At 47.8% G+C, this 12,385-nt stretch overlaps 1 protein-coding gene across 2 annotated transcripts in view; it reads left to right on the top strand.

The window, feature by feature from the left end:
* The window catches only part of ILRUN (inflammation and lipid regulator with UBA-like and NBR1-like domains), a 31,821-nt gene that overhangs the window by 10,807 nt on the left and 8,629 nt on the right, over positions 1-12,385 (top strand). Inside the window, exons 1-4 of one of the 2 annotated variants that reach the window (XM_083812134.1) lie at positions 271-314; positions 4,491-4,645; positions 8,237-8,434; positions 10,746-11,074. In XM_083812134.1, the coding sequence (XP_083668260.1) occupies positions 286-314; positions 4,491-4,645; positions 8,237-8,434; positions 10,746-11,074 (711 nt within the window). In that variant the 5' untranslated portion in view covers positions 271-285. Of the gene's footprint in view, positions 1-270; positions 315-4,490; positions 4,646-8,236; positions 8,435-10,745; positions 11,075-12,385 lie in introns of those variants that run through there. The other variant, XM_083812133.1, reaches the window with a different exon arrangement.

Consider the following 12,385-nt stretch of genomic DNA (forward strand, 5'->3'; position numbering starts at 1 on the left):
CCCGTAGTTCAGAACTTGAAGCTGCTGGATGGAAAATAAAACCAAAACGCGATGCACGTGTCCTGTGGGAGAGGCGCAGGAGGTTATGGGCACCGGATGGTGCGGGATTCTTCCAGCTCACTTTCTCTACCTGTTCCGAGCGTGTTTGGCAGGACTCCTGCCATCCCTTGCCCTGTGTGCTGCAGCGACCTGCTTGTTCCCTCCCAAGACGCCCACGGAGGCACGGCGGCGATGTGTGGCAAGAGCTGAGCCTTTTCTTGGTAACAGGAGGACGAGGTGCTGTGCATGTGCTGTGCTTTCTGCAGAAGGCAGGGGTGAGTAAGCCTCAGTACCTCGGTTTCTTCATTCTTGTACCCAAGAACTCGATTTTACAGCACCACACCACCACCGAGACACGGCCAGTTGCCCGGGTGCTGCTGCTTGTGTGCACCAGGGCTGGGCTTTGTGAATCGATTGGGTAGAGCTTCTTTTATTTGTGAACACTGCACGGTGACCTAGTTAATTGGGAGTAATTACTGTCTAAATATATTGGTTTAACATAACAAAAGGCTGTCTGGAAAAAAAAAGCCGGGAAGGGAAAGAACCAGCTCAAGATAAACCACCTCTTTGCAAACACTTAAGAGTTGTTAAGGGACATCTCCAGAGCTATTAGCAGAGGAGGTTTTAACTTCGCTGTTGTAATTTAGCTCCCGAGGCTTGAAACAAAGCGGCAGAGCGGAGGAATGGACTTGGAAAGGGACACTTTCTCCGCTTCTGGGGGCAGTAGTTCGCTGGGAAAACACTGGGTAGGTAAGTCGGGGTGCCTTTGGAGAGGAAGGAGCGGGATCCCCGTGGTTAGAATGGGTCTGGTACACGCAGCCGTAACCTTTATTTGCCGCCTTCTGCCCTCCCTCTCCAAAACCTTTTTGGACCCGAATCGGACGTGGCTGCGGTGACTTCGTGGGGAGCCCGGATCCCGTGGGCCCTGCTCCGGGAGGACGGCAGAGCTCCGCGCTGCTGCTGCCCTGAACAGGGGAAAATTGCTTCATTTCGGCACGGAGGGCCTGGCACCTGGAGGGCTGTCCTGAGACAGAGGCAGAAGCACGGCTGTCCCTGTAATTAGGATAGATCAGTCACGTAAATTACACCGGCTGGGCTTGGCGTGCTCATCTTACAGCTTGAGAGCTGGTTTATAATAGGAATTTATCTCATGCGGAGGGGCAGCGCGGTGCGTGTCGCACCTCGGAGGGAGACGAGGCAGGCGCGGGCGCGCAAGAGGAGCCTGCAGCTGATAACCCCTTCCTCTCGGGGGCCTGGCTCCGCGGTCCTGTCCCCGGGTGCCTGCACTTCCATCTGGGCACGAGGGTACGGACACAATAATAACAGCAGTAGGTGCACGCAGACGAATTTCAGGGTCTTAATACCGGCATAAGGAAAGGTGCTCGCCTCTCCTTATTAAAATCTGCTGTTGTGTGTGTGTTTAGTGGAAGGAAGGAGGCGGGGGGCACTTGTGCTCGGTCCCCACGGTGCAAATCGCCGGGCTGCGGCTTGCCGCGACCCTCCGCAGGCGGTACCCGCTGCCCCGAGCGGGGGGCTGCCCTCACCCCCATACCCGGGGCTGCCTTCGCACCCGGCCCTGCCTGGGGGTAGGGAGCGAGGGGCAGCGTCCCTTGGGAACATCCCTTGGGAAGAGCCGAGCCGAAGGCGGCCGGGCTCTGCTGCCTTGTGCCTGTTGTGTAAGCGGGGAGCGTGACCGCAGCGTGAGCGCCGCCGCGGGGATCTCCTGCAGCCGCCCGGCGCCTATCTCCTCGGGTCGGCTGTGTCAAAGGACTCCAGCGTGGGGCGGATTTGCTTTGTCATCCTGACTTTGGCTCTTGCTACTTTCAATTTCTCTTTGGTTTCTGGAAGCTTCCTTTTAATTCTCTAGGGGGAAGGCCGGGGGGGGTATCAAAGCACGCGCGGGTGCTGACCCCGACCAAAACCTGCGGCGGTGACCAGGACGGGGGCAGGAAGGTGGCTTTGGGATGCCCGATGGCAGAAAGGTGGCAAATCTGTTGGTTTTTTTTTTTTTGGCCACGTGCTTTTCCTTGGTTAGTTTTTAACTAAAGGCTGCAGAGGGCTGGAGCCGTTTCCCAATGGCAAAGCAAGCAATGAAATATGACCCAGGGAGGGGAAGGGAGCTGGCAGGCAGCCTGTGTGCACAAATAGCCCACTACCTTTTGGAGCGGGTTTCCAGCCAAGCAAACACAAAACAGCGCAGGCTGCCTTGCAGAGAATTACAGAAGACGTTTCCCCCGTGGAACTGCTGTTTTCTTTCTTAATGCCAATAAAACATCGTTACTCCCGATCCCAGAATCGTAGCACGCAAGGACGGTGCAGGACGTCGGAAAATGGGTTTGTGTAGTAGTGGATTAGGGAGAGAAAGAGCTGTGTCGCTGTCTTTTGTAGCTCTCACAATGCCTTTTGCCTCGGATCGCTGTAACACAGGAGGAAATTGTCATGAAAACCGAGCTCCAGCTCGTAGCGTTAGCTGGTTGGGCGAGCAGGAGGCTCTTGGCACGGCCCTGCTGCAAGTTATGTAAATCTCGTGCCGTGTATAAGCAACAGGCGGCTGGTGACGTAAAACTGAGCATTTGTCTCCGGTTATTGGCTAACGTGACACGCACCCTTCCTGCAGCGTTCGCCCGAGCTGCCTGTATTAAATATAGCCCCGACGCTCCGAGGTAGAAAACGTCTCGAGCCGAATAATGGCTTCTGGTCCGAAATTCAGTGCTCTGAATGTGGGAGTCCTGCAGGGAGGCTCGTCTGTTGCCCCGTTGCGCCCAAGCCCGTTGGTGTGTTAGCAGCAAAAGCCCTGGTGTGGGTTTGTAGGGTTTGCCGTGCCGGGCAGAGCGCCCCTCCGGTGCCGCCTCGTGCCTTGGCTGAGCTCTGGGAGATGTCAGGATGTCAGCCAGCACGGCGTCATCGTCTTCTGGCGTCCCGGTGGCTCGGGGGACTGGTGCATCTGTCGTTCAGGTGTCCCCCCGGCACGGGTGGCGCTCAGATCTACAACTGCCCTCCTCTGACCCAAGCTCCGGTGCCGTTAGCTGTTGCTTTGGGGTCCCCTGTGTAAGGGGAAATCAGTGCCGCTTCTCTCCCGGGCGGTTTTGGTTTTACACAATGTCTGATTTATTTTTTTTTTCCCTTGAGCGCTGTAGGAATCGAACAGGAGGCAGTTTCTTTGCTCACCGTTTCGAGTCCCTTTCCAGCTGGCAAGCAGCCCCCGGAGCCCTCTGTTTGCTCTTTCTCAGGGTCATGCTGCAAATGTTTCTCCCGCTTTCACCTTGGCTTTCTGGCTCTGGGTTAGACACATGACACCCCACCAAACAATGCTTACCCTCGATAAATCACCGTACCACGCCGCGCAGCTTCTGACCGCCCTTCTGCAGGGCTTCTGCTCTAGGTGGCGATTCCTGGTTCTCGAAGGATTTTTTTTTCTTTGTCTTGCTTAAAAAAAGCAAAATAGCTTTGTGTAATCACGAATAAATAGCAGCTGTTATGCCCAGTGCTTTCGGTGCGATTTTACTCATCCCATTCTCACAGCACCTACTCACCACATGTAAATGAGGGCCACAACCCCGCAGCCATGCGTAAACAGAGGAATTAGATGATTTGCCACAACACTTACATAATAACATAATAGTATGTCGTGGAATGGCAGCTCAGCCTCGTGAATCCTCTTCCTGTTTGACTGCTCCTCTTCTCAAATTAATTACCCTGCGAGTTTTCAGCTACGCCGTGACCGTGAATCAATAGCACTTGTGGCTTGCTGGATGTCCGTAATACATCACAGCCTTCCAGTGCCATTTGTTTGGAATCGGTAGGAATGTTTGTTCGTCCTGGACGGTTTGTAAGTTCCTTTGAGCTGTGACGATCCAGAACTGAGCAGGCACCTAATGATTAATAAGTAGTCGGGGAGTGCTCGTGGCTCGTGTGACTGCGTTTCACAAGCAGCAGGGCTTGAATTGCTGTCCGTGGTTGGTGGTGCCCTTCAGCCTTCAGAGTTATCATGTGTGCTGTGTGTTTTGCTCATCTGATGCTCCTCTGGATCTTTCGTGCCAAAATAAAATGAAGAAGTTGAATCCTCTTGAAATTAGCTACGGAAACAAGGCGGGTATAAAGAAGAGCTGTTCACACGCCGCTGCCCAGCACTCACCCCACTGTCCCTCCAAGTTATTGTCGAGTTCCATAGGGTGGAGGCCTAAAAGACTGAGTTCCCAGGTTTCCAGTGAAAATAAGAAGCAGCAAAGTGATCCAACATAGTGTCCATGGAAGGTAAAAAGCTATATTTTGAGCTCCGTTATCTTGCAGAATCCACGTGTGATAAAGGTGGAGGTTTTAGGAAAATGTGGGCAGCAGAGTTCATCTAATCGGGATAATATTTTTACTGTTCAGGCTGACCTACGTGAACCTCTGAAAAGGAGCTGGCCCACCCGCGTACTTAAGGCTGTAATCTGCTTTTTGCTTTCTAGGAACCTACAAGCCGCCATCGGAGCCTATTATGACTTTGAGAGCCCAAATATCAACGTACCCTCCATGTCCTTTGTTGAAGATGTCACCATCGGGGAAGGGGAGTCCATCCCTCCTGACACCCAGTTTACAAAAACATGGAGGATACAGAACACAGGTAAGTCCCTCGGACTGCAGCAAAGCCCGTGTCACGTGTATTAGGTGATAAGGTGACACGGTGGCAGATCTCATGGAGGAGCCGCAGCTTAAGGCACGAGGTTCGTGCGCACCTCGCTCGGACCAGAGCCGCCCCGTTGCTGGAGGAGGTGGCTCTGCCGACCTGCGCGTATCCCTCCGTACATCAGCACAAACACTCTGTGGCTAGGTGTGCAGCTCGGTCAGTGCCCCAGCCCTGTTCTTCCTGCCACCACGTAAACAAAAGCTCTAGGAAACTGCTGTAGGAAGAGGCATGTAAATAGAAAATGAAATGTGTGTTTTCATTTTGTTTTCATTTTGTTTTCTTGGTGGCAGTAGTTAAATCTGAGAGGAGAGATTAAGAATCCTTAGTCAGTCTTTGTTTATGATCACTTAAACAAATGGAACATGTTTTTAAGTTGGTCAAGAGCTCCCTTTAAGTCTCAAAGCCTTTTAGCTCATGGCCAGCCTGTGTATATTACCACTACACTGCACTGCCCCCTTTTTTCTGATTGTCACTGTCACTTGGTTGGGCTCTTGGTAGAAATGTGTTCTCTGTGGAGGCAGAGCTCTAACCTGCGAAGAGGTAGCTGTGCAAGGGGAACGTGGCAGGTACCTTTTACTTTTTAGCACCCTTTTGACTGAATTGCATTTTCATTCGTTAGGAGGATGCAAGGCTGGCGATACCACATTCCAGAATGAGATAAGTCAAAGCAGGGACCGAAATCCAGGAAGTGAGACCAGGCAGAATGCATTCCCAGTGCTTGATCTGTTGGGATGTAGTCAGAGAAATGAGATCCGAGGATGCAAAGGGGAATACCTTGTCTTTGACTGTTGCAATGACAGGATGTTGCATTAATGTTTAACCTGTGTGCCTGAATTTAATTGACCTGCTTGTACTTCTGTGAAGAAGCATGATAGCACAACGAGGTATAATGCCATGAATCATCATGAGTAACGTACAGCTGGGTTAGTGCTTTTACTGGTAAATAGCTGCAGTGCTTGAGTGCTGTACACGTTTGTGTTAAATATCAAAGTACAACAAAGACTAAAACACTAGTAAAAATCTAAGTATTTCATCAGGATACCAGAGGTAAGGACACTAACATATAAACACTATATTCTAGAGAAAGGCCTTAATTATTTCAATTTACTTTTTCTGCCTCTGTTTGACTCACGCATTGCCTTTCCATTGCACTGGAGCTTGCTTAAACTCCTGTTAACGTTCAAAATTGGCAATTTTTTTTATAACTGTCTCAAATCTTACAGATGTAGTAGGTTTGACGGATCTGGTTTCTCCACTATTAGTGTCTTAATTTGCGTGTGTTATGACTACACCCCTATCTGGCTCCTTTCAGATTCCTTCCTCTCTCATTCCTCTGATGCACTCTTTCCTGCATGTAAATCCAGCCCTAATTTAACATCCTCGTTTAGGCAGTGTTTCATTGTTCTTGTTACGTTTGACCTTCTGAAATCCCTGGGCCTGCTAAGATGAGGAAGGGTAGTTACAGTTAATCTTGACTCCGGAGTTCCTGGCAAGGCCAAAATTTGTTTTGGCTTCTGTGTGGTTTAAAGCCTGACTTCTTAAAAAGTACATCTGTGCTCTAACGCTGGTGCTGGAGGCCAAATCTTTATAAAATCGTGCTGTTGAGGCATGTTTTAGTTAAATGCACCTTCACGTACTGTGTTATGACTGAAGTTTAAGCAGGACCACAGCATTTTAAAACTATTTTAAGGTTTAATTAAGATATAATATCAAAGGACTATAGTGTTTCCAGATAATATCTGCTTGTTTGGTAGATAACTGAAGTAAAGCCAAGGTTTTCAACAACTCTACGGGAACCCTTGATTAAATGAATGCGGTCCTAGAACAAGAAATACCTGAGGCATGTGTCACGGAGGCGCTTGGTGGCTGACGTGTGACAAGCAGGGCTCTGGGAGATTGTCGGTTTTAAGCAGTAAAGCCAGGTTCAGCCAGGTTTTTTGTGTGTTATTAAAAACTAATACCCTGCTCTGATACCTTCCAGGACGGCGCTTGGCCGAAAGACCAGTTTGTGTAGTGAAAGCAGTGCTGAAAGAGCGGCAGGATTTAAGACTTATTTCCTCTTCCCACTCTACCCCCAGCTGCTGCTGGCTCTGCAGGACAGTTACTACAATTTATCATCTCCTGCGAGACGAGTGTACCGAAATAGAATGACATAATCATCATTTCATTTTATGGGGCTTATCAGTTGCAGCATTCTAGGCACCTTGCAAGACTAAAGCCATTAAACCCGATAAAAATCACATCAATTATTTAAACTAAACCCTGTTGCTGGGCTGCCAGCCTTTCCAGATGAGGCTTCGTACCCAGCTCCCCCACACCAGTCTGAGGTCAGCTCATCACTCGGCTCCTCTTTCAAAGACCTCCCGATCTCAGCAGCGTTTCCAACTGGAGCAAAATGTCCGGTGTTCTTTGCTCGTGTCGTGATTTCCCTGCTAGATGGAGAGGTCCACGAATGAGGACTTGACTGGAAAACTAGTCCCTGCCATGTCTTCACCGAGGTATCCACAGGGATCGAGTAAGCAGGCGAGCTGCTGCAGAGGATGCTCCTCGAGGTAGCCTGGGGTCAGATCAGCAGCCACCGTTCTCGCCTCGAGTGCTTCCAAGCCTCTTGGTGCATCGGGCTTCCCTTGGCTGTTCCCTGCAGCCTCGGCCAAGCAGAAGGTATTCTCAAAGTCCTTGGCTCAGGCCTGCCACATTACTGGAGGAGAAGCAAAAGCAAATTCTAAGCTGACTTTTTTTTTTTTTGTGAGTCTTGGAAGCACGTTACTTTTTGTCTGCCCCAGAACTTGTTATCTTTGGCGGAGACGGCTGTGTTTGCACGCAGTGACTGTTTTCTGTATCTCTGCAGATTGCCAGGTCGCACTGTCAGGCCCGGTATCTGCAGTCTAAACATTGATCTCCACAAAGAAATCGTGTCCACAGTCCTCTCCACCGTTGCGCAAGGCTGAGAGAAGGGTTGGTGCAGGAAGGGGAATAAATCCGTTTAGAAAGCAGTACCAGCTCTTCAGTTGTAATTCGAAGTTTTTGTTCCTCTTGAGACTAACAGACTGAGAAGGGAATTCTTATCTAAAAGAAAAGGTTTCCAGCACTTTGGGTTAATAACGTGTATTTTGATGTTGCAAGGCTCAGGAGCTGCATGTAGGGAGGCAGAAATGAGGAGAAGTAAAACTAGGTCTGACCTCTTTGGCTATGGCATTTGGAAAATACATGTGAATTTCAGTTCTGTTTATTTTTTTTGCCTTTTCAGCTGTTACACAGGCTTTGAGGATCGTGCTGTGTGAAGAGCTAGAGATTATTTCAAAAGAAATACGATTTTTTTCCTGCTGGTCCCAAAGCGGACCAGTTATGCCTTGTCTGAAAACTGTGTTCTGTATCAGTTGCTGACAATGCTGCGTATATCTCGGTATTCCTTTGACTGTTCAACAATTGCACAACTGTTTTGATAAGTGTGTTTTATCCTGTCTCGTACAAACATGCACGACTTTTCCTGGGGCACCATCACTAATTCTTTCTTCTGCTTGATCCCAGGGACGGAGGCCTGGCCCCCAGGGGTTTGTCTGAAGTATGTTGGGGGAGACCAGTTTGGCCACGTAAACATGGTGATGGTCAGGTCCCTGGAGCCCCAGGAGATTGCAGACGTCAGTGTTCAGATGTGCAGCCCCAGCACAGCAGGAATGTATCAGGGACAGTGGCGAATGTGCACTGCCACAGGACTCTATTACGGAGGTGAGCGAACCCTTTTCTGGCACTTCACGCTCTTCTTTATGGTATTCCCATTGTAAATGGATGCTCCTGGCCCCTTGTTGGACACCCTCCTGACAACCAAATCATGTATCCCTAAATTTATTTGTGTGATTTATTGTAATGGCTCTTGACGTGAAACCACACTGTACAAAGATGTAAGCACCAGAGAGCTGCGGACTGATAACCCTTGGTTTCCATTTTGTGAATGTTGTGCTCCACAGATCTGGGGGCCAGTGCCCCTCGCTGCAGGTAGACCCTTCTGCAAGCTTTGACTAAATGCAGGAGGGTAGAGGTCTGCTGGCTCTGAGGCTAAATATAGAAAACAGAGAAAACATCGAGTGAGCTGCTTTGTTGTCTTGGTCAGCACAGAACTGTTTTCTAAACACTGGAACAAATTGCAGATTACACAGAGCTCTTAAAAACAAAGGGACTTGCACAGTTCTCCTTGAAACTCTTACCCTGTTGGGACTTGTTCCAAGTTTTCCAGTGCTGAACATCATGAACTACATAAAAACCTAAGTGGTGAAAACCCCATCTGACACCGAAGGCCCAGGTTTCGATAGTTAAACTTGGTGCATCTGCTGGGAACCACTTTTCTGTATTTAAAAATCACTTTGGGATATTTCGCATGGTGCCTCAGGCTGAGCCACCAACATCTCCATTCATTTGGAGTCATTTAGTGATTTTTTGCCAGCTGTAGTTTATACTGAGAACATCTTTGTGCCTGTTTTGGCAGTTGGGCGTATCCCAAGTCCACGGGTTTGAGTGAGATGTGTTAGCACTCGGAGTCAAAAATAACTCTTTGCTCTGTTTTTTTGGCAGAATTGTCAGCGAGTGTAAGACTCTTCTGTGTTGAAAGTGGATGTAACTTGTCCCTGAAACGTGTGCATAAATTAGGTTGAAAGGCCTGTTCAACTTGCATTGCCTGCTGTGGGCCTGTGCGGTTATTAATCCAAGGTTTTCTACACGCTGACAAAGAAGCAGGCTAAAGTCTTACTAAACTTGCTCAAGTTACACCTTTTGAAGGAAAACTACCTGCAAATTGAAATTGGCAACTGAGCTTTGAATCAAAGATGCCCTTCCCCGTGGTAGGTTGAATCCCTGGTGCTTTTTATCTCCCGCGGCTCAGGTCCAGCTGTGGGGGTGCCTGGCGTCGGCACGCAGCTCTGGCACGGTGCTGGGGTCCTTAAACAGCCGTGGTTTTGTAAGGTAGAATCCCACTGCCCTTAATTGGGTCACAAAATGCAAGCTAATGAGCGACATTCAGCCTGGTGAGGGGCTGGAAGGAGAGCTCCAGCGAAGGAAGGCTGCTCGTGAAGCAGCGGTGGTGTAAAGCTGCGCAACGAGGGCAGCTGCTGCCTCCTTCCCCCAGCCAGCACAAAAGAGCCCCTTGTAGGTTAACGCTGCAGAAGAACTGGAACCTGAATCCCATGTGACGTGAGGTGCTCTTATTAGATCTGCTGAGATGAGATAAGGAATCGCTGCTGTTCTTTTCAATTTTCCCTCTCTGTGCAGCAAAACAAAACTGGAGCGCATTTAATGGAGGGGCGGGGGAAAAAAAAAAGCAGCAGGACTGAACTTGGATACATACCAAGCCATGTATTTGTGTAAATATGCCATAGTGTTTGCATGAAGTGTAAATGAAATGGTAAGTAGAAAAACAATCTTATCTATGTACAAACGACACATGTTGTGTAAGAACTGTAAACACACACATACATATTTTAGCCACTTGTTTGCAAATTTGTGTAATAGTCTACCAGTCTGTGCATCTTGTCTGCCTACTGTGGATGTTTTGGAACTGAAATACAGATATTTTAGTGTGAATTGTCATAAACCTAATCACCTTCCAAGTAAGTTTTTGTTTTTTTCAGAGCCAAACCTTTTAATGCTAACCGAAAAACATTCCCTTTTCTTTGTCAACAGAGCAGAAGACGGGGAGTGATATCGCCTGGCTCTCATTTCAGGCCTGTTGCGTAGCCTTGGTTAAAGTCATTTCAGGTTTTCTTTTTCAGTGCATCCTATTGGGCATCTGAAGTATGGAGTTTCAAGTTGTCAGCTTGTTTTTTATGTTCTTACCTGGTTCCTCTAAGTTCAGTAGGAGTAAAACTTTATTTCCTTGAAGGGTTGGACTTCATTAGTTTCTAGCCAGTACTTCTGATGCTTTATAAAAATGTGTTATAAACAATCAGTCTTTTTTCTTGCTATTGTAAAGAAATGAATTCATACTTTTTACTCCCCCCCCCCCCCAACTCCATCTAGGGATGACCCAAGTGTCTTTCATTTTCCACAGATGTCATCTGGGTGATCCTCAGCGTGGAAGTTGGAGGACTTCTAGGAGTAACACAGCAGCTGTCATCCTTTGAAACAGAGTTCAACACGCAGCCTCATCGCAAGGTAGAAGGAAACTTTAACCCGTTCGCCTCTCCGCAGAAGAACAGGCAACCAGATGAAAACAACCTAAAAGACCCTGGGGGTTCCGAGCTAGGCACAATCAGCAAAAACACGTGGGGGCCTGCTCCTGACCAAATCGAACAAGATCAGAATGGACTGTCACAAAACTCTGTAAATCTCTCCCCCAGCAGTCACTCGAACAACTTGTCGGTAGTGACATACAGTAAGGTAGGTGCCCTGGGAGAACAGGAGAATGGGTAGGTGATGCGACTGTGCTGTATGTAATAGTTCTTCGTTACAAACTGCAAAGCCCTTCCCTTCTGCTTCTGCCAGACCTGCTAAGGAAGGTTTTGAATTTGACTGTCTGACTCTGCCAACTCCTCATGTTATATTAAAATACTTTTGCCTCTGATAGACTCTACCAGATCCACCTTTTTTTTTTTTGTTTTTTGCTTCAAGTCCTTCTTAAAGTTTATATAATCTTGTCTGGGTGCTGTAACTGTTAGTGGCTGGGGCCTACTCCAGCTGCGTGTGCAGATAAGTCAAAATATCTCTCAAGATGTGCTCCTGAGTTTTTACAGAATTAAATGACCACACCCCCAAACCTAAGATTAACCAGATAACTTTTTTTTTTTAACTGGTGTGGAGTGACTACAGAGCTCAACATTTTGATCCCAGAAGCTATCTGTCAGGAATGGTCAGTCAGAGGACTATTCCTGTCCGTGTCCTTGTCTTGTTTATAATTGTAGGTGACTTTTAAATTATCTTTACTTTCAATCTCTCTCAAAAGCTTGCTTGGTGGATGCTATAAGAGTTTGAGTGATATTTTGACTGTTTTTATTTGCTTGTGTGTGACAAATGAATAGCAGGATTATTTACAATTCAGAATCCACCTGTTAATGCAGCCAGTATGTGTAGGTGTGTATTGTCGTATGTCAAACTAGTTTGATTTTTAAAATCCTTTAAAAATGCTTTACTGTACTTTAAGCAGGCTGTGTAGGACAATAACACTTGGTTGCTGAATGACTTAATAAAGCCCTAATATTAGTTCACCTACAGCACTTTAGTTCCTAACTGGATGAACTGCCTGTCCTCTACCAGTGGATCATATTTTAGTGGCCTACTTTGCACCAGGGCTATGCTTTTTTTTTTTTTACTGCTGGCATGCGTGGGAATAACTGTTTGACAGACTACCAATCACCCGTTTTGTGTTTTGCACCCCAAAGATAAATTTTTATAAGCTGTATTGGTTCCTGCTTCAAGATTCTTGCTCATTAAACATGAAATGGATGGCTTAAGCAATGAATAAAGAATAAAGCCTTTCACCTATCAGTTCAAACGCAGTCTGGGTTAAGTGACCGACAGTCACTGGTGTTTGATGGTTTCTTGGTGGATAGCAGTGCCTGCTTTCGTTGTGGTGTTTGCTGGAGAGACAGAGCATCCTCTGACTTGGCAGAGGCCACCCATGTGCTGAAACATTTCTGCATAAATTCCATCTCAGGTGCTGGGGGGGGGGTTGTAGTATCCCAGCGAAGGCTG

The sequence above is a fragment of the Anser anser genome (genome assembly GCF_964211835.1).
Source record: "Anser anser genome assembly, chromosome: 27".
Taxonomy (NCBI): Eukaryota; Metazoa; Chordata; class Aves; order Anseriformes; family Anatidae; genus Anser; species Anser anser.